The sequence below is a fragment of the Plutella xylostella genome, chromosome 2 (genome assembly GCF_932276165.1).
Source record: "Plutella xylostella chromosome 2, ilPluXylo3.1, whole genome shotgun sequence".
Lineage (NCBI taxonomy): Eukaryota > Metazoa > Arthropoda > Insecta > Lepidoptera > Plutellidae > Plutella > Plutella xylostella.
The window spans coordinates 670592-695115 of NC_063982.1; the positions used below are offsets into that span (position 1 = coordinate 670592).

The 24524-nt window shown below is 39.2% G+C and overlaps 2 protein-coding genes across 12 annotated transcripts; one reads left to right on the top strand and one right to left on the bottom strand.

Moving 5' to 3' along the window:
- The first annotated feature begins 1312 nt into the window (after positions 1-1312).
- On the top strand, positions 1313-11360 carry LOC105381635 (mucin-2). Of its 10 annotated transcripts, none has more exons than XM_048622878.1 (11): positions 1313-1471; positions 1786-1881; positions 3486-3604; positions 3848-4870; positions 5176-5670; positions 5722-6063; positions 7504-7630; positions 8299-8462; positions 9039-9317; positions 9499-10245; positions 10687-11360. In XM_048622878.1, the coding sequence occupies exons 1-11, from the start codon at positions 1465-1467 to the stop codon at positions 11011-11013; spliced, it is 3726 nt and encodes a 1241-aa protein (XP_048478835.1). In that variant the 5' UTR covers positions 1313-1464; the 3' UTR covers positions 11014-11360. The 10 variants fall into 10 exon arrangements, with proteins under 10 accessions (XP_048478835.1, XP_037968342.2, XP_037968357.2 ...); XM_038112414.2 differs by having other exon boundaries at positions 5176-5493; positions 5671-6063; XM_038112429.2 differs by having other exon boundaries at positions 5176-5493.
- A 378-nt stretch (positions 11361-11738) lies between these two features.
- On the bottom strand, positions 11739-20643 carry LOC105392890 (cysteine dioxygenase type 1). 2 transcript variants are annotated; one of them, XM_038112487.2, is made up of 7 exons: positions 20351-20643; positions 18209-18308; positions 15317-15466; positions 14444-14590; positions 13175-13503; positions 12188-12357; positions 11739-11879 (listed from the first exon to the last, which is right to left on the bottom strand). In XM_038112487.2, exons 2-7 carry the CDS (start codon positions 18298-18300, stop codon positions 11841-11843), a joined length of 927 nt encoding a protein of 308 aa, XP_037968415.2. In that variant the 5' UTR covers positions 18301-18308; positions 20351-20643; the 3' UTR covers positions 11739-11840. The 2 variants fall into 2 exon arrangements, with proteins under 2 accessions (XP_037968415.2, XP_037968410.2); XM_038112482.2 differs by lacking the exon at positions 20351-20643 and adding an exon at positions 19293-19651.
- Positions 20644-24524: the final 3881 nt, after the last annotated feature.

The following is a 24524-nucleotide window of genomic DNA, read 5'->3' on the forward strand; positions in this document are numbered from 1 at the left end:
CCGAGGACCGAGTGTTGTGGCACTCCTTGGGAGAGGCCTATGTCCAGCAGTGGATGATTATTGGCTGATGATGATGATCCAAAAAAACAAATCGAAAATCGGTTCAGTTTGGGAGCTAGCTACGCTACCACAGACAGATGGACAGACACTTATACTTACGAGTATAACACCACTCTATGTTGTCTTTTTGATATTAAATGCATCCATAATAAAGCACATCTCTGGTGGGTGGGCACCTTAATACAATGAGTAATAATAATAAGTACACCCACCGAGTAGTGTGATGAGACAGTATTCTCGGTCGAACACTACTAGGTAGTACCTAGTAGGTACTAGGAATTCTGTTTTCTGTTTCAATGTATTAATTAAGTAAACATAAAAAACACAGTACGATAATAATTAATAATGACCCACAAAACCAGTTTACTGGTTTGTCTGTGGATTCAGACTTCACTCTTAATAAACTAATTATATTAAATATTCTATTTTTTAAGAAACTTACCCCCTTATTCATAGAAAAGTTACAATACTTTTTAACTAATAAACTGTTTTGTCCCTCTCCGACAAAGAACAATTTGTTCTTTGACAGAGAGGGACCAAACAGTTTATTAGTTAAAACGTTTTGTAACTTCTCTATGAATAAGGGGGTTAGTGCTTAACAATAAATTTAACTTGATACTTGTTTAAACATCAGACAATAGGTATCTAGATTTTACTTAACAAATGTTTTTTTTGACAATCTTGAGAATCTTGCCTTATTTGTTTCATCCCTTATTTCAGTAGGTAGATCATTTAATAAGTTAGGTAATTGTTTTGTTAAGGTCCGACCTCCATAGAAGTTATTGACCAAGTGCTTGGCCGAGAATACTGCCTCGCCACTCTACTCGATAGGTGTAAGTATAATGGGTAGTTATAAAGGAATAGCAGATGAGAATATTTGTGACAAAGCTCCATAGAGTGTATATTATGCAATATCCACAGTTATAAGTTTAACGTCTCTGTATACAGAGTGTGTATTGAGACTCATAGGTAGGTAATGTTACCCCGAGAGATTTTAGCCATATTTTATTAAAACCGGCTTAGCCGTTCCAAAGTTAAATGCAACTTTTACTCTTACATGTCGTTGGATAGGTAATTTTTCTACACATTATACTTTTAATATCATTGTATCATTATGAATATTCTGATAGATATACAAATATTCCTACTCATGTCGGATAATCTGAAACGTCCTGTGATAATAAACATAATCAACCGGCCATAATATGGATTACTATTATCAGTTAAATAATCTTAAACGATTAGTATAAAAACTTTTACGCCATCTTGAAATCAATATTCGCAATAATTCTTCTTTGTAGAATTTGCGATTGGCTCTTACGTTTAGTTTTTTTAAATTTAACCGTGCGTTAAATATTTTAAACGTTGTGAAGTTAAAAATTAACTTTCCGCCCCCATGCAACGATGATTGGTAAGTTTTGAAATCACAACACGAGTAGGTACTAAAGTTGGTGCATTAGACTGCAGATAAATCTGACCTCTCTGTGTAGTGACACCCGACCAGCAGTGGCAGTGAAAACGAACTTTTAATACAGACCTACCCATAGCAGCGTCAAAGTCAGTTTGAATATTGTGCCAATTTTTTAAAGGCAACAATGGAACCTACTAAGGTCTAAACTGCCTTCCTAAGCATGGACCATTTCCCACCACATTCCACTGCGGGTTGGTGGGTTCACACATCCTGAAGTCTAAAGAAACACCAGTAACAAATGTTTTTCTCCACAGGATACCTAATCCTCGCCGCCCTTCTGGGCCTCGCCCAGGCCCGCCCGCAGCAGCAGTCAGGCTTCACACCCGACTCCAAGACTTGTCCCCTTACAGGTAACCTGATTATGACCCATTAATTTTATTTTATTTTATTTTATTTTATCGTATTCGGAAAACTTACAGCTATCTTAAACTAGTTTACATTTATATGATGCATCTAAGAGCCATTTAATAGTTTTCGCATATGGTAGTAAATTATTACAAAAAGAAAAACAGTTATGGTAAGTCTAATTTACACATTTCGTAAAACTACGCAATTAGCAATTACAAGAATTAAATTACGCTAACAGTGAGAATAAGAACTTACATATATTGTTATTTTAATAAAGAATACTAAAGCTAATCGTTTGTCTGGGAACCAAAGTACTCCGATGCCAAATTTCTTTTCAACGATAATAAACTACAGTTAAAAAAGTCAATCTCATTTGCCATAGCATTGAACTGTCTACTCACCCGTACAAAGAAACTATTTTGCCTATAGTTAGTGTTAGCTTTAGGTACGTGTAGTTGAAAACCAGTTCGACTTGATCTTGTAGGTACCTTCATCTTAACACACTCAAGCAATTCAGGAGAATCGATATTACCATTGATGATCTTATGTAGGTAAGACAGGTCAGCTATCCGCCGCCGTAGTTGTTTTTTTGGGAATTGCAACGCAGCTGCCGCTACACGAGTTCGTCATCGACGTAGATAAATGTCACTTTATCGTGATTCGCCATAAATACGGAGTGGTAATTGATGGAACGCGTATTAAACATCGATAACGAACCCGTGTAGCGGCTGCTGATCTGAGACACACGTGCTCATACGATAATATAAGTAATATTATCTTCTCATATCTTCTCTAATGTGAGTGTGACATTGAAACTATATTGACTACTACTTACGAAGAAAAAATGGAGCAATAAGTGTAGTCGATCCTTAAAAGAATGACATATTAACTACCTACTTATTTTTTTTTATTTATTTGAGACAATAAACAGATACATTTAAATAAACAGTACATTAAAACTTACTAAGTAGACTTAGATTAAATATAATTATGTTAATATACATCCCACAACATTGTCTAACTTACTTACTATCTGCAATCATCGGGTTTGTCTTGTATATCTTCCTGTTTCTGCGGCAGTCCTTTTAAATCTTAAATTATTCTTCTAATCTTGCGGTGATTCATTTCCAAGTTGCAGTTCTAAATTGAAATATGCATGCGCTAGATTTGATACATACACAACTGTATAAGTACTATACACTTCTTATCGTAAAGTACCAAGTTGCTGCAGCAATGCAAGAAATTCCATTATTATTTAAAGCATCCCACATCTTCTGAAATATTGTCTCCAATGACATCATCACAACCCATCACGTCCCCACTGCTGAGGCACGGGTCTCCAATGAAGGAAGGGTTTTAGGCCTAGTTCACCACGCTGGCTCAGTGCTAGTTTTCCAATTCCAATATAAGTACAGTCAGCTGCTGCAGTAGCTATACACTTTTGTACCTTGTCAATCAAACAAACCCCCTATCCATTCATGGAAACATTGACGGTTGGTCAGTTTGAGAAGGTACAGAAGTGTATAGCTACTTATGCAGCTGACCGTACATTTCAAATCTTCTGAAATACTTACTGTCTCTAACAACACATTCATCTATTCCTCAGGTCACTGGCTGTTGCCCCACGAATATGACTGCACCAAGTTCTACTACTGTGAGTACGGAACCAGGTGGGAGACCCCTAGGAACTGTGCCCGCGGTACCGAGTTCTCTTACGAGCTGCAGGTATGTACCTAGTGTGTTGTTTTTACTGTTGAGTCTTTATTGCACTGTTTCTTCTTCTTCTTACCCTCCACTGCAATGGCGTTACCATCATCATAACTGATGTTTGAAAAGCTAGCGACGTGTGTCGTTTAATTGTAATTGTAATTAAACAATCCCTCACTCTCATATCTAGTGTTTTGATCGACCATTATTAACTACTTACCTCTATTAAGGCTTTTTCTGATAACTTTTTTATGTCTACAGGTCTGTGTGCACCCCGCCCAAGCCAACTGCAACCTCCCCGGATCTCCTCCCCCAGAACCAGAGGTGACTACCCCTGAAGTGACCACCCCCGAAGTGACCACCCCTGAGGTGACTACTCCTGAGGTGACCACCCCTGAGGTGACCACCCCTGAGGTGACCACCCCTGAGGTGACTACCCCTGAGGTGACCACCCCTGAGGTGACTACCCCTGAGGTGACTACCCCTGAGGTGACTACCCCTGAGCCTGAGGTGACTACCCCTGAACCTGAGGTGACTACCCCAGAACCCGAGATTACTACCACTCTGGCCCCGGAAACCGATGCACCTGAGGTAGTCACTCCCCCTGCTACCACTTTGGCTCCCGAGACTGATGCCCCTGAAGTAGTAACTCCCCCTGCTACCACCCTGGCCCCAGAAACCGATGCTCCCGAGGTAGTCACAGCTCCTTCCACCACCTTGGCCCCTGAGACTGATGCCCCGGAAGTAGTGACAGCAACTACCGAGCAACCCGAGGTAGTCACAGCTCCTTCCACCACTTTGGCTCCTGAGACAGATGCCCCTGAGGTAGTCACAGCTCCTTCCACCACTTTGGCTCCAGAGACTGACGCCCCTGAAGTAGTCACAGCTACCACCGAAGTTCCTGAGGTAGTCACAGCTGCTTCCACCACTGAAGCCCCTGAAGTCGAGAAGCCTACCGTAGTTACTGCTATCCCTACCACTGAAAACCCCGAATCCGAAACACCTGAAGTTGTAACTGCTATTCCTACCACTGAAGCTCCAGAAGTCGAGAAGCCTACAGTAGTTACTGCTATTCCTACCACGGAGACAACTGAAGACCCGACTACCTTAGCCCCTACCACCGAAGGAGACTCTGGTCTGCTGCCCAACGGATGCCCGTCTGACTTCCACATTCACTTGCTTCTGCCTCACGAGACAGAATGCAACTTGTTCTACCAGTGCAACTTTGGAGAGAAGGTTCTGAAGACCTGCCCGAAGCCTTTGTACTTCAACAACGAGATTCAGGTAACTAATTATGTTGATTTACTAAATATAGGTACTTAAATGCAGTTTGTATATTCGATTTTTGAAATAATTGGTTATCCTTTATGTCAGCGAGGATGAAATATGTATCAACATCCTTAAAAGTATTGGGTGACATCATTTTATTTCATTGTCATAATAAAATTTATCGTACCTATCTAAATAAGTCATAAAAATAGACTACCTACTTATTTTTACTTGTATATGTATAACCAGATGTGTGACCGAGTTATAAAACTTTTATATCAACATACTTTCCCTCATAATTTTATATGTCCACATTTTAGGTCTGCGACTGGCCCGAGAACGTAGACTGCAACGGATCAAACGGTGGTGTCACCTCACCCGCTCCTACTACCGAAGCCGAGACCGTTGAGGTAGTCACTGCAGTCCCCACCACCACTGAATCAGAGACTGAGACTGTTGAGGTAGTCACTGCCGTCCCCACCACCACTGAATCAGAGGCTGAGACAGTTGAGGTTGTTACTGCCATCCCAACCACCAATGCCCCAGAGACTGAGGCCACCACTGTAGCTGAAACTGAAACCCCTGAGGTAGTCACTGCAGTCCCCACCACCACTGAGTCAGAGGCTGAGACAGTTGAGGTTGTCACTGCTATCCCAACCACCACTGAATCAGAGGCTGAGACTGTTGAGGTTGTTACTGCCATCCCAACCACCAATGCCCCTGAGACTGAAGCCACGACTGTAGCTGAAACTGAAACCCCTGAGGTAGTCACTGCAGTGCCCACCACCACTGAGTCAGAGGCTGAGACAGTTGAGGTAGTCACTGCCATCCCAACCACCACTGAATCAGAGGCGGAGACAGTTGAGGTTGTCACTGGAACTCCTACCACCGCTGCCCCAACAACGGATGCTCCCGTCTCTACCGTGACTGCTGTACCGATCACTGAAGCTCAGACTGTCGAAGTGGTCACTGTTACCCAGACTGCTGAACCTGAGACGGATGCAACAGTCACCCCTGTACCTACCACTACCGAAGCAGCTACAACGGAGGCCGACACTGATCTGCTGCCCAACGGATGCCCAGCTGACTTCCACATCCATCTGCTGTTGCCTCATGAGACTGAATGTGACCTGTTCTACCAGTGCAACTTCGGAGAGAAAGTCCTGAAGGAATGTCCCAAGCCTCTGCTCTTCAATAATGAGCTTCAGGTGTGTTATAAATCTTCTTTCTATACTTGTAGAATATTTATGTTGAACTATCTAGTCGTACATTTCCGTAAACTTGGCATTTCCGAAATGTCAAGCCCATTTCATCATTCCGAACGTCTTTTTTTACGAAGATTATTGGAAATTAATGGAATTAATGAATAACCTTTGGAATACTTGATCCCATTTAAATATTGGCTAAATCCAAGTTCCAAAGTATCAAGCAATGGATGAATGTTGGCCGATATTGATATAATCCATATTCGCCTAAGTACCTACATGGATACGGGGAAGCCAAAATAATAATAATACACGTGTTAAAGCCAAACATCGAGTTTGAACGTAGTAAATAAATCAGGAAACAGTTGAAAGAAAAAGTACCCTTATCTTGATAGATTAGGTAGCTAATCCTTAGGAAGCAATGTTGATAAAATTGTGTAAATTAGATTAAAGTAAGAACCTACATTTGCACAAAAAGAAATAGAAACAAAGCATACATATCTGCAACTAGGTACTCATATCACAATCAAATTATGAAGGCGATAAAATAAATTTTCTTCAAACACAAATATTTTTACATACGTTTTTAGTAGCTAACTGTGGGCTAAAACTTAGTTAATCGGAAGATTCCTTTCATGCTATCCATGCATGTAAATTTTAATGTTAAGGTTACATCAGTATCACATGATTAAAGTTTATTGACAATAACATTATCAAGCAGGGTAACAACCTGCCTTTCAGCCAATAACATTATAAATCGATAAGTTAATCCATGGATTTGCAAAAAATTATATCAAAATGATAACACATAGTACATGATTATCATGTAAAGTCTTCTAACAAAGATCTAATGCACGATTGTATATTGGATTTTGGTCTATTTATAAAACAGTATTAGGTATTATTGATAACACTATATTTAATCCTTTCCTACTTACTATAATCTTATTTTTAATAGATAAAAATTATGTAAGTACCTATAATGTAAATTTCCATAGTTGCATAGACGTAGAACTGTAGGACCTATGCTTAGATATTTACTTACTTAATAATAGAGCTTAAGAGCCTTATGCACTTGGAATCTCGTTAATCATAAGCTGCACTCATAAAAATTACGGTTGAAAATTATTACCAAGCTATGTAAACAGCAGTTAAATTTTCCGCCCTAAACAACAACAAAAATGAGAGAGAAAGTTCCTGTCAAAGGTGAAGATTTATTCAGTCAGTATTTCCATCATCTCTCGTAGCGCTAGTGTTGCAAAAACTGCTCGGTTGTGCTGTCATCTAGGGCGGAATTCAGTTTAAATTCTACCTTACAGGTTCTACTGAACCCAAAAGGTCTTTGACGGCCACGCCATTTATGATTTGCTATATTTTTTGTCACATCATAATCATCTTCACCCTGTGATCAGCTTTCAAACTATGACTCCCTATGTCTTCCAGGTGTGCGACTGGGAGTACAACGTGGACTGCAGCGCCGGCAGCTCCAGCGAGTCCGGCAGTGGAAGCGCGGAGATCAGCGTCAGTGGAGAGGACAGCAGCGGTGACGGCAGCGGCGACGGAAGCGGAGGTACTTTACTTTGCCTACTAATATTGTACTCACGAGCAATGAAAAGGTCCCACTTACAAAATGTCGACACCAAATTACCTACCCCTTTTTTTCAAACATTAATTTAGTATTGGATCAGAACATACAATGTATAAAACAATGCTGAGGCGCTGTTAAATGTAAGTACTTCAATATTGCACACGGCGTTATTAAGCCTGTAGTCTTTTCCGTTTCTATTAGGAGTACTTTGGTGTTATTGGTACTGGAACCTTTTGATTGCTAGTGAGTGTACTCGTATTATTATCGTGAAAGATATCCTGTCGTTCAATTTTGATGTGGAATGTAGGAATACTTATAGGCTATCCTTCATCCCGGAATACCCAAGGGATTTTTAAAGACGAAGCGAAGATGTGTTCTTGAGCGTCATTATGAAGCAAAATATTCCACTGCTGAACATAGGCCGCTCCCGAATCGCACTATGTTGTCTTTTACATTCTTTATGTAACCATTACCGATTAAATTTCTGAGGTAGTCTGTCCAGCGGTGTACCTCAGGCTGATAGTCATAGCATCGACAAGTGCTGATGACAAAAGACCTTTGCCAGCTGCTGAAACAACGCTAATAAAATTACGCTAAAAATAAAACTTCACGAACCTGAACTTAAACCAAACCTTCCAAAATCCCATCAGACGGCGAAGAAGACACCGCCCTCCTGCCCAACGGCTGCCCAGCTGACTGGAGCATCCATCTGCTGCTCCCCCACGCCGAGTGCGACAAGTTCTACTACTGTGTCCACGGCAACCTCGTCGAGCACTCCTGCGCTCCTGGTACCCACTTCAACCCTGAGATTCAAGTAAGAAACTGATTTATTTAAATAGGTTAAGCCGAATAGGAGGTTATAGCAATCGGATAGATAAAGCTCTAAAATGTGAATTAATTAAGGGTTTAATTCCTCATCATAATCGTCTAGACATAGGCCTGCTCCAAAAAGCATCACATCACCCTGTCATCGACATCGGGATGAGAATTTATTCAGCCACTAAGTACTAAGTTATCGGTTGCTGCTTCGGCAGCAGTCGTTAAGCCTAGTCAGAGGCCTTCGGGCGGCTTGAAAACATCTGACAGTCGGGTTGCCCACTTACCCGACAACTCTCTCAGCACAAGCTTGCTTGTGTTGGGGTCCACCAACCCGCACTTGGCCAGCGGGGTGGACTAGGCCTAAACCCTTCCTTCATTGGAAATAGACCCGTGCCCCAGCAGTGGGGACGTAATGGGTCGTGATGATGTGTAGCCTTTCGCCATCTATTCTGCTAGCAAAATTAAAAATTAGCTCTTAAAATGGTACAAGACTTTGAATATTTCATATAAAGATTACACTGATATAGGTATCTAAACTTGACAAATTAAACACAAAACCTCTTACACTCAGGTCTGCGACTGGCCCGAGAACGTCCAGTGCGGCAACAACAACGGCGGCAGCAGCTCCGAAAGCGGCAGCGGCAGCAGCGGAGAAGAGAGCATCAGCACTGAGGAAGGCAGCGGAGAAGACGGCAGCGGAGACGTAGAGCTCGACAACGGATGCCCGTCCGACTGGAACATCCACCAGCTGTTGCCTCACCCTGACTGTGATAAGTTCTACAACTGCGTCCACGGAAACCTGGTTGAGCAGTCTTGCGCGCCTGGCACGCTCTTCAACCCCGAAATTCAGGTAATTATCTTCAGCCAATATGCATTCATTTCTGGACAAATGGTTTAGAAGTCCTTAACTTCATTATGAAACCACATAAATGCGGGTCAATAAAGCAAAAAAGCTTCATAGATAAATATGACACCGAGTATCATTTCTACATTATTCCTTCTTTTAAATTTGGTAAAATTTCTGGTTGCAGGTTTGTGACTGGCCCCAGAACGTGCAATGCGGTGGAACTGATAAACCTGAAGTCGTCACTGCCGTACCAACCACCTCCGAGCCTGAAGCTGAGACTGTCGAAGTTGTCACCAGTGCCCCGACCACTGTCACCCACGAGCCGACCACTGAAGAGGCTGTTGTAACTGTGACTGCTACTCCAGAGCCTATTGTGACTGTTACTGCCACTGAAGAGCCTATTTCTACTGTGACTGCCACTCAAGAGCCTATTGTGACTGTGACTGCTACCGAAGAGCCCGTTGCTACTGTGACTGCCACTCAAGAGCCTATTGTAACTGTTACTGCCACCGAAGAGCCTGTTGTAACTGTTACTGCCACCGAAGAGCCCGTTGTAACTGTTACTGCTACTGCCGAGCCTATTGTAACTGTGACTGCTACTGAAGAGCCTGTTGCAACTGTGACTGCCACTCAAGAGCCTATTGTGACTGTTACTGCTACTGAGGAGCCCATTGTGACTGTGACTGCCACTGAAGAGCCCGTTGCTACTGTGACTGCCACTCAAGAGCCTATTGTGACTGTTACTGCCACCGAAGAGCCCGTTGTAACTGTGACTGCCCCAACTGTCCTGCCCAATGGCTGCCCAGCTGACTCTAGCATCGAGCAGCTGTTGCCCCATGACTCTGAATGTGGCAAGTTCTACCAGTGCGTCCACGGCGACCTCGTAGAGATGGCGTGCCCCATTGGTCTGCACTTCAACCCGGCTACCGAGGTAAAATTTCTGAAGTATTTTTTATACCACATAACTTTATTAATGTCGAATGTGAGCACCAGCACTCAGATAGAGACTACAGTAGTAGAGAGTAGTGTCTTTTAAGACTTGAGGGCTTGAGGGTTGTAAAAATGTAAAGTGACTCGTGCTGTAGGTATTCAATCATGATAACTTCGGTCGGCACCGTAGCTTAGGCCGTAGTGAACCTGCCTCCGAAGTTTAGGACCGCGTGAGTTCGAATCCTATCTAGGGCAAACATTCGTGTGACGAGCAAATGCTTTTGTCTAGTATCTGGTTGTTGTTTATTTACTTCTAGGTATCTATGTATTTAAGTATGTAGATATACTGTCTGACACTTGTAATAAGCGCTTACTATTTTAGGTGGCCGTGTGTGATGCCATGTTCCCACATATTATTAACATAACAAATTATTTCCTCCAGCGTTGCGACTGGCCCGAGTCCGCGGGCTGCGCCGTCGACACCAACGAACACAACAAGAAGTGCTCTGAGGGTTGCAACGTCCTCCCCTGGGCCCACGAGACCGACTGTGACAAATTCTACGCTTGCGACGGACAAAAAGCCACCTTGATCGTCTGCGCTGAGGGTCTCCACTTCAACGCTAACACCAAGACCTGTGACTTCATTTGCAACGCTAACTGTGCCAGGGACAACGCCCAGGCTACTGCTGAGAATGATGGAGTCATGATCTTCTTGCCTTGGGACAAGATGGACAAAGACATGTTGAGGAAATACGGAAAGCAACATTGATTGTTGAATGTATTGTCTGATTTAATTTGGCTGTGTTAAAAACTGATGATGATGATTATTATTGTTAAGAAATTGAGGTAAGGCCTGTTTGCACTTAAGATGACAATTATTCTGACTTAACAAGTGTTGTAGCATAACTATTAATTTGCATCCAAATCTTACCATAAACTTTCTTAACAATACTAGCATAAGTACATAGTAAACTTTGATTAAATTTAATCCCAAAGATTTTGGGTATACATGCCATAACCAAATAAAATAAATGTAAATCAGTGTAAAAATATTTATTAAAACGTTATTGTTATTTAAATTATTTTGTCATAAATAAATGTTTGTTTACAACACAATTTATATTTTCAATTAACTTACCATATTAAAAAAAGGCCCATTAAACCTTAAATTTTACATAATCTTCAAGATACACTTAAGACTTAGGAGTGATTGATTTAATTCATAATATTATACAATATTATTAACTGATACCTACATAAGTTTCACTAATTAATTCACGAATTTACATTTTAAAACGGATAATTGACACTAACCTATAGTTAGTTTAGGGAAAAGCTTATTCATCGCTTATAAACCTACTGTATGGAAACCTTAATACAAATCAATGCACTTAAACCTAGTTCCACAACATTATTGGACTTTTAGATAAACTATAAGGATTCTTTCCCCTTATCGTAAAACTTTATTTTGGACAGACAATAAAATTATTATACTATTCCGTATAGATCAGTAAGATTTATTAGTATTAAATATAATTTCTTATGCCACTAGCGTATACGAAATATTTATGCAGTCCATGGCAATCGTCATCTACATCACTGTTGACTGTCGGCTACTTCAATTACTTCATCCATCTGAAAATAAAAATAAATCATTAATTTGGTGTTGTAACCAGAAAATAACTACTTATCATCTAAACTATTTGTGTTAGACACAAAATATTTGAAATTGTAAATATTGCAGTGAAAAGGTTACTGAATTATCCCCAGACACAAGTCAGAGGTCAACGATTTGGTCCATAGAGTTATGAAGATAGCACTGAGGTCTTAAGGCAGTAACTACGGCTTAGGTGCATGCAGCTGCAGCGCAACATCTATCAGAGTTGTGTGAAGGCCTTTATGCTAGTATGGCCAATATTTGTGAAAAAACAAAAGCAACTCACCCTCTTAATCCTCTTCCCGAACTTAGAGGTGAAGGTCACAGACACCTGCGTGGGCTTGCCGGTGCTGGCGTCGAAGACTCGGCAGCTGTCGAAGGGCGGGCAGTAGAGGTGGAGGGAGACGGCGGCATCCACGTGCGAAGGGTTCTCCATGCGGTGGAGGCCGAGCGCGTCTGGAATAGAATAGACAACAATATGTCATCAAAATAGAAGAAAGGAAAAATTATCAATAAACAATAGGTGGCTTTATCTCTAAGAACGATTACAGGGAAGCTTGAATTTAAATTGATAGCCTGGAGTAGAATGGAGAGGTTTAGGCAAGAAAATGTGTTTACTTAGAAAAACATTACGGATTAAATACATTTTAATTTGATAATATGCTCAATTACACTCCTGCTTGTTAGTGAAAATATGATTTAAATTGCAAATTAGGGTTCACGGGTTATTAACTAACGCTAATTGATAATCTGATCGAGATAGTGACAGTGAGAGACGCTGGGTCCAGTAGACTACATTGCGTCTAGAGACCATAGACAATGGAAATATAAAGGCATATAATTATAGTGGATGGATGTTGAAGTTGAAGTTGTCCAAGTTAGTAGGGGGTGTTGTGGTAAATCTAAGTAGGTATGATCCATTCATCATCATCAGCAGCCCTCTATCACCCACTATGAGATGTATGAGTACCTCAACTAAATATATACAATTATACATTAACTACTTGATCAGAAATTCCGCCTAATCGCTGTGTACTCGGGGGCTGTCGGGTGCCCACATAAATGTCTAGGATCATTATTAAATAATAACTATGGGGTGCCGACTTGCGAAAGGTGGCTGGTTATGATTGGATGCGGAAAGCTAAAGATCGCATCCAGTGCCGTTCTTTGGGAGAGCCTACGTGCAGCAGTGGACTATTATACTATGGACTATAGGCTGATGATGATGATTGTGATGATGATGAAGATTATTAACTAAATACTAAAGTCTCACCATTAATGTAGCAGACATCGTTAACTTCTAACCGAGTGCGTCCAATTTCTACCATGTTTTGTGCTTCGTAGACCTCGTGGCGATCTTCTCCATTTTTGCAATGGCTTCCATTTTCTTTTTCCACATTTCCGTTTCCGTTCTCAGCATGATCGTTGTCTATGCTTCCGCCAAAATTGTGACAGCTGTCATTTTGACAGTTCATGTTGAGTGCGTTCATTTTGCTGCTCAGGTATTTGTCTTCGCTTTCTGAACAGCATCTTCTGCGGGCTTTTGTTGTGCTCTTTAGTTTTTTTAACACCTCCGGCTGTACGTTGTCTGGCCAGTCGTATCTGAAAGGAGAAGACAGAGTCGGTGTAAATTTTATGAACGGAGAGGTTTATGGCTTCGTATATTGCCTATTTGGACACCTACTTGGTTCACTAGGTATATAGGTTGTAGGCATTATGTATGTTTAGATGATATAAAAGCATGCTATTTTCAGCATAAAGAGATATAAAGTATGGATTTTAAAATCGAACGGTTTGATTACAATAACAACCATCACTTTTTCTTACAATGTAAGTTAATTTAGTATCGTTTGTATTATAAACAAAGTCATACATAATACGTAAGTAAATATACCTAAGTACTAGAAAAGTCGTTTGTTTTCGTTTTAAGAATTCAATAAATAATCTCGGTAGAGACAACATTTAGATAAGCTAAATGTCCTCAATGTGTAAATATTATTGTAAAAGCGATGATTAAATTGTGATTTTGGTTTGCATCAGTTATGTTTATTGCTTTCATTAGAAGGGGATTACGATAAACAGTTAGTAAGTAGTTATAATTTAGGCAGAACTGACAGTTTGTCGCTAGTTTTACCAGACTTCCAGCTACTGTACCACTACCACCACGGAAACATAAGCAATAAACAATCCATAATCAGCGTCGCTCGCCTTTGAAACATCGTTCAGATCCATACAAGTTACATCAGATTTGACAAGCGAGCGACGCAGCTTAAGGATTGTTAACTGCCAGTGGTCAGCGGTGGTGACCCCAAGTCTGTGGTACCTTTAGGAGGATCGCACCAATTCACCACTCTGGACATAAACTTTTGTTTGTTTTGGTTGTTCTGTTTTGTATTATTTTCTTTATTTTGTTCATATTTTGTTTCTTATTCTGTTTTCATTGTTCTGTTTCAATGTGTGAAATGAATGTTCTTTCTTTCTCTTTCATTACTGATCTAAGACAGATCTAAGCTCATTATTTATGTCTCCATTGCCTACACACCTGACTTCCTCAAGGCTGCCGCTCAGCATCTTCATGAAGCAGTGCGAGTCCGCATGGTCGTGGATAGCGGACGCGTGGCCGCCGGCCCAACACAGGATCATGATGTTGAAGGCTCCATTACCAGCATCTACTAGGTTGCGGGTGTAGCTGGAACGGTAGAGGAAGGGTTATGAGAGACGGTTAGCTGGAGGGCTAAACACGGGGCGCAAGACGCACACGTCGTGATAAAACCTTGTGACCTTTTGGCAAGTCCCGCCACGTCGTCGTCAGCATTGACTGCTAAAGTGGATGAGAATGAGCCTGATGAGAATGAATGTGTCCACACATAGGATCATGATGTTGAAGGCGCCGTTGCCAGCGTCTACCAGTTTGCGGGCGTAGCTGGAAGGGGTAGGAGCTTAGATTAACAATATGCGAACAAGATGGAGTGTCACTACAAAATAAAGCAAAAAAACTGTCCTGGCATGACGTTGATTGTACTAGGTTGCGGGTGTAGCAAGGGTGAAGGAAGGTGGCAGGGTTAGGAGAGACGGTTAGCTGGAGGGCTAGCACGGGGTGCAAGACGCGCGCGTCAAGACGTGACAAAAGTTTAGCATCGCGCGGCCTCGAGAGCAATGAAAAAGTTCTAGTGACAATAGCAAAAATTATAATAATACTCCTAAACAGAAACGGCTAGCTTGATGACAATATTGAATACTTATTTTTCAACTAAAAAGTAAATAACGTTATTTTGATCAAATTTTAAACAAAATAAATAGAAAAAAATTGGGGTCATTTGGTGTCGACAATTTGTAAGTTGGACTTTTTCATTGCTCGAGAGTGTATGATGTTGTGTATTTACAATACTGAAGATTAGTTTTAATTTTTACTCACCGGAACCGGTCGAACTTGGCGTACTTCTTCCAGTGCTTGGGGTCGCTGCTGTAGCCGGTCATCAGCTTCTGCACATCCTGTACGTTGACGTGGTCGTGGGAGAACACCCTGTGTAGCTCTGCCACCAGCTTCTCTAGTCCGTCTATCTCTCTGAAACAAGATTATAGTAATTTTTTAGGTTTTCTTACTATTATTTTCTTCTTAGCGTCTCACCGTGTTGCAAAGATTAGCCAGTAGTTCTCAGTCAGTGACTGCTCAGGGTGTGCTGAATGTGTAGATATTAGATAGAATATTCTTTATTTGTACACACACAAGAACAGAATTTACAAAGCTTATATCCAATCACATAGATACAAAAAAGGCGATCTTATCACTAAAGCGAGTGTATTGGTTTAGGATATATGGTTATGGTTTAGGTATTGCAATACATAAGTGTAAGTTGTAGGGTAAGTAATACGAGGTATAAAAACGAATGGTATAACATTCACAAGTTATACGCCCATATGATATAAATTTATTAAGTATAACGATCACTGTACATAACAAACGAAAGGCATAATTACTAAATACATAATTTCGTAAAGAATAACGTTCAAAAAGTATAATTTCAATTGATATAACGATTAAAATGCATAACGTTTATAACATATATTCTACAACGGATATAATTATCATTATGTATAATGCACAAAAAGTATAAAATATTGTACTATCGTAATTTCATTATTATTGATGTTATGTGGGGGGAACGCTCCGCTCCGCTTCGCTGCGCTCCGCTTTGGTTTCGACGAACATGTGCACCTAACACGCTCCTCCTCGCTTTGCTCGTCGTCGCACCTATCTTTAGGTTTTGGTACTAGGGGTTATGACATTATTATTATTATTGACGCTATGTGGGGAGACGCTCCGCTCCGCTTCGCTGCGCTCCGCTTTGGTTTCGACGAACATGTGCACCTAACACGCTCCTCCTCGCTTTGCTCGTCGTCGCACCTATCTTTAGGTTTTGGTGCTAAGGGGTTTGACGGTGTTGGGTAATTAAACACAGATTATGTTATTGTATGTTTTATGAACTTTATACTAAATGATAGTTTATATTTTTTAAACGATATACGTAATGTACGTTATACGAATTGATATTAGTCCTCGTAAGTATTATATATTTTGATATTATATAAAATGTACGTTATACCAATTGAATCTTATACCTTATGAAAATATAGATTTTGTTGTTATACGTAACGTTCATTATATGTTGTGAACGTTATTAATGTGAAATTATACATTTCGTTTTTATACGTCGCAATACGCACCCTAAGTTGTACTGTACAGTTGATATTTATTGATGGAGACTCCGTTAAGGCACCCATTCTTAGATATCGGGTTTCTCTAGCTTTACAAAAAACAATAAAATTAGAGCTGTTAAGCAATCGGTGCGTGTTGAAGTCATCTTTCACGGTTCAGCTTTCTTGGGGCTTTAGAAAACACTGGGCATTTGTGATAAATACTCTTTTTCTTTCTGTATCAACGGTTTTTACAGCAAAATCTTCAAATACCCAACATGCGTATCCAATTATTATTTATTTTGCAACTCTAGTAGGTATGTAGCCATTATGAAGTTAATTGGGGAAATTGCTTTCATGAAAGTAAGTCATGTCAGAATTCCTGTATTTCATAATAACATTATTGCATAGCATTTGCAGAAATTATTTGTTGGCTGAAAATGCGTTCTAAACTATTATTTTCCATGTAGGCCTCAGACATACGAGTGAATTTTGAGGGTTTTTTTGTATAGCTCAAAATGTCTAAAATCTTGTCACATGGACACTTTACCAACCTTTTGTAACTGAACATACCAAATCGTTGGTAACCGTTCTATGATAACGGGAGCATAGAAATCTTTGACAGATCGGTTGTTTTCGATTATGTGACACATGATATTGACTCCTATTTCTTTCGAACAAGGTGCAAAATGCAAATGTTTTTTTATGGCTCTTACGATTTAATGATTCGGGTGTGAAGATCTGCATGTGCATTATTAATTTTGGACAAGTGTAAATGGTTTGTTGTGTAAAATCCCCAACCCAACTCCCAAGGATGGACAGTTAAAAACATCCTTATCAATTTCTATACAATGTTTCGTCGTAACTTATTTTGCAGCTGCGTAAAAACTAAATTCTTATTACTACCTAATATAAATTAAAATAAAAAAATAATCTATTGTCGAAAATTTAAGGATTATCAAGATTAAATTTCTGTCAAAACAAAGAGATAGTATCTATATAGTAGGTATCTTGGTACCTAGTGTACCTACTCATGGTACTTTCATTAGGCTGTTATCTTCACACGTAGAGGTTAAGATTTATAACTCTAAATTTCAGTCGGCTTACTTCTAATATTAGATATTAGAAAAATAACGATTAAAATCTAAATAAAGTTGTTAATGATTATTTATATCCATTCTAGCGGGGAATACCCGAAAGAAAACATTTTAAGACGAAATACCTAGGTAAGTATCTCTCAATAAACAATGGAAAAACAGAAGCTAAACATAACTTTACTTGTAGCAGTTGAGTGAAACAGTTTTTTTACCGTAAGATAGTTAATACTTCGCTTAGTAAAAGTATTTATTATTAAGTAAGTATCTTAATATATAATACCTATATTATCTTACTCAATAAACAACTACTAAACAGAAGACTTGAGAATTCACTAACAAACTTTAGCATTTTTCATCTCTATTATTATCTTTCTAATCATACGACTGAATAGAATACGTACTTAAATAAGACGAATAAACAGCCTGGCCGTAGAACACAGGCACTAAGGGCTAGCCACATACCAACAGACTCATTACATAAGTACCTTATGTGCATGCTATGTACAATCCCTCACCTGTCAACCTTGATCGGTCGTTCTATGGGCAATATCTCCATGTCTGTACACTGAGAGACCCGCAGCTTGCAGTTGGCATTTTCTATGTCCATGGCTGCTTCTGCGGAAACATTGTGGGCTTAGATAAACAATATACGAACTAGATGGAGTGTAAAAGAAACGTCTCGACAAATACCACCGCAATTCTAGAAGATTTGTGACTTTATTAATTGGTACAAACAATGCATCCTTAGGACCATGCCATCAGTGACAATGCTTATTTACAGTTTGAAAATGTAACCACTGAAAGCCAAGTATCAGGAGAAGTTGAAATCCCTTTGTTACTTTGGCTCGATCACTGACTAAATTGCACCCCGTATAAAAATCGTTTTCAATGAGGTCTCTGTTGACACGCAGTATATTGCGTCAGCAACGCAGCGCATAAGTGTTTACAAATAGGCAATCGTATTATACCTAATTATTTTCATGAAGTGATTTTTCCAATACGCCAAACATGGCCTATAGTGCAGTGGATTGACATAGGCTGATGATGATGATGATACGCCAAGAACCGATGGCTGGTGGGGTAAACTAGTGTGAGACCACGAATAGGCAAGCGCGGGACACCCTTCGGCCAACTGAAAAGTAGCCGTTAGTGGCTGGATGAGGAAGACCAGCAAGGACATAGTAGTGTGGCGCTCCTTGGGAGAGGCCTATGTCCAATAGTGGTTGATTATGGGGCTATACCTACATATAGGGCTCATGATGTTTGCAAGCGTTATCGTGACACTCAAAGTTACAGCATACGCTGATCTGGTGTAGTTTTGCCTCTCTAGACAGCAACCTTTGTTTGTTTTGTTTGGTCTGTATATTTATTAAGTATTCTCTTTATTTTGATGTTTTTTCTTCTTCTGTTTCAGTGTGTCAAAAAAATTCTTTCTTCAAATTTCGACTCTTTGTGTTAAACAGAAAGTAAATATTCGAGTTTCACGTTAAGTTTGCAAGCCTCATGTAAACTGATAATTCGTTCTATGAATTCGGGGGCAAATTCGAAAATCGGACCATTACCGATTGCCTTAAAACGAAAGAAGGAAAACGTTCTTACCCATTTTCAATAGGTTCCAAATAAACCGCCAGGAAAACTCAACAACGTTAAAACACTTGGAAACACTTCGAAACAAGAGATATTAATGAAACTGACGCTGTGAATCGACCGGCTATCTCCCAGGGGGGTGACAGGTCAAACAACACGATGATAATATAGCAAGACTCGTTCAATCCAGAAATATTCGAACTTACGTATAACTTGCGTGTGATAAGAGTGGGTTTATACCGCGGGTTCTCCAAAAGAAACGTCTCGACAAATACCTAGCACCCCACTTCCACCATTGAGATCTTATTTTGAACTAGCTGTTCACGCGCGTTTCGCTTCGCCTTAAAAAGTTTCCCGTGGGAATTCCGGGTTAAAAAGTAGCCCATGTTCTTTCCCAGGGTCTAGATCGTATGTATACCAAATTTCATTAAAATCCGTTCAGTAGTTTTGGCGTGAAAGAGTAACAGACAGACACAGTTACTTTCGCATTTATAATATTAAGATAGGATAGTTAGGATTAGATCGGATAGAAGATTTGTGACTTAGTGCAACCAAAGTGGTTGTCATTTAGCTTAAAACGCCTTGACAGTAAACAGAATGCGTCAGTTTTTGGCTTTGTTGTTATATGAGACACACCATCTTGTTTGAATATTGTTCATCTAAGCTCTCAATCTCAATAGAATCATCTATGTTGGTGTCACTATACTTAGGTACTTATATCCAACATAAAACCACGACTTTCGCTATTCTTAGCAGAAACAGAAAGTGTTTTGTTTGTCTATGTCTACTGGCGAAGTAATGCTGACTTTGCAAGTGATTAGACATAATTTCTTCTGCTGCCACTACACGGGTTCCTTATCGACGTGTATAAACGTCACTATATCGCGATTTGCCATAAAATACGCGAGTTTATCGATATCGATAACTATCCCGTGTAACAAAAATTAAAAGTCGTAGAGCAAAAGTTGTGAGCTCCTAAGTCCCTTTCGGCACTCATATCCTTTTCTGTAACATGCTGCATAAGGTGATTGAATTCATAAGTAGGTACAGTATAGTAATTATCGGCATACCTGAACAAGTTACGTGAGTATGTACAGGCACTGGAGTGAATAATAACTTTTTCTCCGCTTAAACAGCACTGGCACTAAACAAGTCGACCCGTTGCAGCAAAACGCACGAATTTAAAAAAAAAACTTGACAGACAGCTGCCGCGCAAACATCCAAACGTCAAATGATAAATCCGCCACTCGCTTTTGTTTTTTATTTGCCGCCAATAGCCTAATTTCTCGATATTTATCGCGAATTCAGATAAGTTTATGTTGAAAACATGTTGTGTTGTTGCACGCTAACTAAACTGTGCTTTGGGGAATGCCTTTTAGTCTTAGGTGATGGCGGGAACGGGATAGGGATGGGAAAGAGTCAAATGTCGATAGCAATACCTATGGCAAAAGTCAAATGCAAAATTTTATTTTTGTATTTTTATTTATATTCTTATTTTTTTTACTAACTACTGTCGGTTTGAAAATGGGCCGTTTATCTTACCATCATACCAATACCAAGAACATTATTCTGAAACTATAACAATTTATTTCCAAAAAATATACTTATTTAAATGATGATGGGCACCAATGTATGGAAGCTGGGACCATCACCAATAGAAACGAGTGATACGTCGTTGAAAAGGTATTTTTTTGCAGAATATGAATAACGGAAGCGCCAGTCCTGATTTACTGTCCAATTAGAATAATCGTACCTTGAAAGTTTTTATATGTTATTTCTGTAATTTTAATGTTTTTGTTATTTTTTCACATTCATTTTTATTTTTTATTACAGAATCATCATCTTTCTTATAATATTATATTTGTTTATTATCTCAGTAAATAAAACCAGTTGAAAGTAATTTCTCCTATTTTAATAATACGTGTTTACGTGTATTACGCCCTAACTGTCATCAGGAGAGAAAGTGCAATCCCATAGAAAAATACTTCCTTCCGACGAATATATTTCAAAATGGACAACTTATACGGATTTGATGTACCAATGAGTTCTTTTAACTTAAGTACAATGTATACCATCGCTCTTACGGTGAAGGAAAACATCGTGAGGAAACCTGCATATCTAGATTTAGCACGTCTAGATATGTGAACCCACCAACCCGCAGTGGACCAGCGTGGTGGGAAATGGTCCAAGCTTAGGAAGGCAGTTTAGACCTTGGGGATATGCACAAAGGTTCCACTCGAGAGAGCCAGGTGCAGGTACTTACACCCCCACAGAGAATAGAATAGAATAGAATGGACGGATTTGTCGTCATAATATTTTTTTGCTCACTTGAAAAGAGCTATCCAACGATGTATGACTCATCTTTTTTGGACATAGGTCCCAAAACGCCCATTGTCATTTGAAATATGTTTGCGTTTGCCTAGTTACTAAATGTTTTTGCTTTTGAAATAGGTAGGTATTTTTTATTTGGTGACTTCAGCATTGCTTATGATATTTTATTAGTAGCGATACCGAAAGGACCAAACTTATGTGCTATAAATATATCTAAGCCACCTAGGTGTTTTTCCCAATTATCATAAAGTTCATAATTATGTAGTCTAACTAGTTGTTTTGTCATATATGATGTTTTTATTTGAATTATTGCAACTTATGTAAAGCTAATTGGATCTGACCTTTCCCAGTTAGGTCCCATTCACTATTGTTTACCTTTCCATCCACTGTGCTACGTTCAAATACATAATAGGTATATATAATATACGTGTTAATTTTAATTTGATGTGATTCACCCGATATCTCAATATCGTTATCGACTTATCGTCCTGGCAACAACAAAACAAAACTTAAAGTTACATAACCCCAAAATATTGTGCCTCCTACTGATTAGTGAGTTATAGATAATTATGATTGATTGATACGATCAACAAAACAATGAACTTATACCATGTTTTGGCACTAAAATTTCACACACTATATATTATAATTATTATGACGGTCGAATGGCGTAGTGGTTAGTGGCCCTGACTGCTATGCCGAAGGTCCCGGGTTCGATTCCCGGCTGGGGCAGATATTTGTTTAAAGACAGATATTTGTACTCAGGTCTTGGGTGTTGATATTTATATTTAGTATCTATCTATCTATGTATTTGTGTAGATATATCAGCTGTCCGACACCCATAACACAGGTTCTGCCTAGCTTGGGGTCGGATGGCCGTGTGTGAGATGTCCCCACATATTATTATTATTATTATTATGTTTTTTTTTTATTATTTTAAAGCAAGAATCTACACATATCCAATTAATATTATAATGAGGAAAGTATTTGAATGTGTGTTACTAATTCACGTAAAAAGAACATGTGGCATGTTGTTGGCTGAAAGCCTGCATCGACTTTTTATCCCGGAATTCCCATGGGAAAATGTGAAGTGAAAATAGTTAGGTAATTCAGATTCTAATAAATAAAATAATTATTGTTGTAGGTAGCTTATCTCTTTCATTATAAAATATTATACCCTTCAACCCACCCAAAATTGGCTTCAAAAAATTTAAGCGATAATACCGCCATTTTTATTCATATTGTGTTAGCATAATATATTATTAGAGTAACTTCTGTTCTCTTGTTCTTAGAATATTCTTTCTATCTAAGTCTTACCATATAGAATAACAAGTACAGAAGTAGTTGTACTAGTACTCATTATTCTATGGTCTTACTGACCATTCATAGGTCAGTATCCGATTATCGACAAGTCAGTGTATTGCGAAGGCCCATCACTATGCGTTGGGAGAGGTCAGTATTTTGCCGCCAGTTCAACAAATACTACTATCAACACCCAATACCAATGTCAAGAAACAAGGTAACAAGCCAAAATCACTCCTAAATCTGAACTAATAAGGCGTTAACGACTGAACGCGAATTTTTGCACTCTTGTAAGTAATTGCATCTTAGTATTGCAAAGACTAGCTCCTGTGCAGGTTTGAGCTTTATAACCAGCGATTAAGGTGTTAAGTTGAATAGTTAAGTAACTTACATTAAGTTACAGATACTTATGTATGTAATCACAACGAAAATTGTTGATAGTGCTCAATGACGGAAAGTCAATGTAATTTTGTTATGAAGTGATCCAGAAGGGCAGTTTAATTTGTGTTTATTGTTATTAAGGGTGTTATGGGTTTAGTTACAAAAAATAAGTTTATTAAGTACCTAATAGAATACTAATATGTATACTTAAGTACCTACTTACGTAAAATATTATATACTTACCTCCTATACAGGGTGCTGTAAAATGCTCTATGTCTTTAGGAAATGAATTCGCAACTATCCAAAGTCGTAGAACAAAATTTACTTAAGTACGTCCTTCCCTTTTGCATTATACTATCTACTTAATTAAATTAATTATTTAGGTTAAAGACCATGATAGGTATTTATTAGGAATAGTAAATTATCAGCTAATAAGTTATAGTAAATTACCAAACTAAATTATTACCACGTGTACCAAGTCAGTATTAGTAAACATAAGATCCACATATTTAACACGCAACCATTAAACATTCTCCACACGATCTCAACACTGGTTCACCCATATTACATAGACACCAGTTGCTTGCTAATGCTTACAACCATTTCCTATTTACCGGCGAAAGGACCCCACTTCATACAAAAAGCCTGGCGCTTATACCTTTCTTAACATTGGCAACACAAATTGGTATACTACTTTTTCTCTCAGACGCCTCAACTCTAAAAGGGAGTATAGTTGTGTGGTTTTTAGTCGAAGGAGTAAAGGATACGACGTTTTGTAGTAACAAGGATGTTTGATCTCGATTAAAAATGGTATACTACTTTTACGCTGGTGGGTTTGCTAGAGGCAAAAGGTCGTATGTTTGTGGTGAGTGTGGGGTTTATCTGATGTTTTTGTATTGGGGTTTCGGGTTGGTCCAGATTAGTTTTGAAAGCGCGCAAGACGAGGGAGACATTTTTAAACGGTTTTATTTTTGCGAAACGGTTCGTTTTCGTCGAAGGAATTTCCTTGCTTTCACAACTTAGTTTAAGCCAGTTTAGGAAGTGTTATTTTTTAGTTGAACGAACGACGCCCTCCTGCCCGCTGGACTGACGACCTTAGGCGGGTAGCCGGTAGTGGTTGGATGAGGAAGGCCGAGGACTGAGTGTTGTGGCGCTCCTTGGGAGAGGCCAATGTCCAGCAGTGGATGATAATTGGCTGATGATGATTTTTTAGTTGGTTGTTATAATTTT

Coding starts and splice junctions, on each gene's coding strand:
- LOC105392890 (XM_038112482.2), bottom strand. Junction 14,591..15,316: donor GCCAAGTTCGACCGGTTCCG/GTGAGTAAAAAT, acceptor CTACCGTTCCAG/CTACACCCGCAACCTAGTAG. Junction 13,504..14,443: donor GGCAGCCTTGAGGAAGTCAG/GTGTGTAGGCAA, acceptor TTCTCCTTTCAG/ATACGACTGGCCAGACAACG.
- LOC105381635 (XM_038112372.2), top strand. Junction 6,064..7,503: donor TCTTCAATAATGAGCTTCAG/GTGTGTTATAAA, acceptor TATGTCTTCCAG/GTGTGCGACTGGGAGTACAA. Junction 10,246..10,686: donor ACTTCAACCCGGCTACCGAG/GTAAAATTTCTG, acceptor TATTTCCTCCAG/CGTTGCGACTGGCCCGAGTC.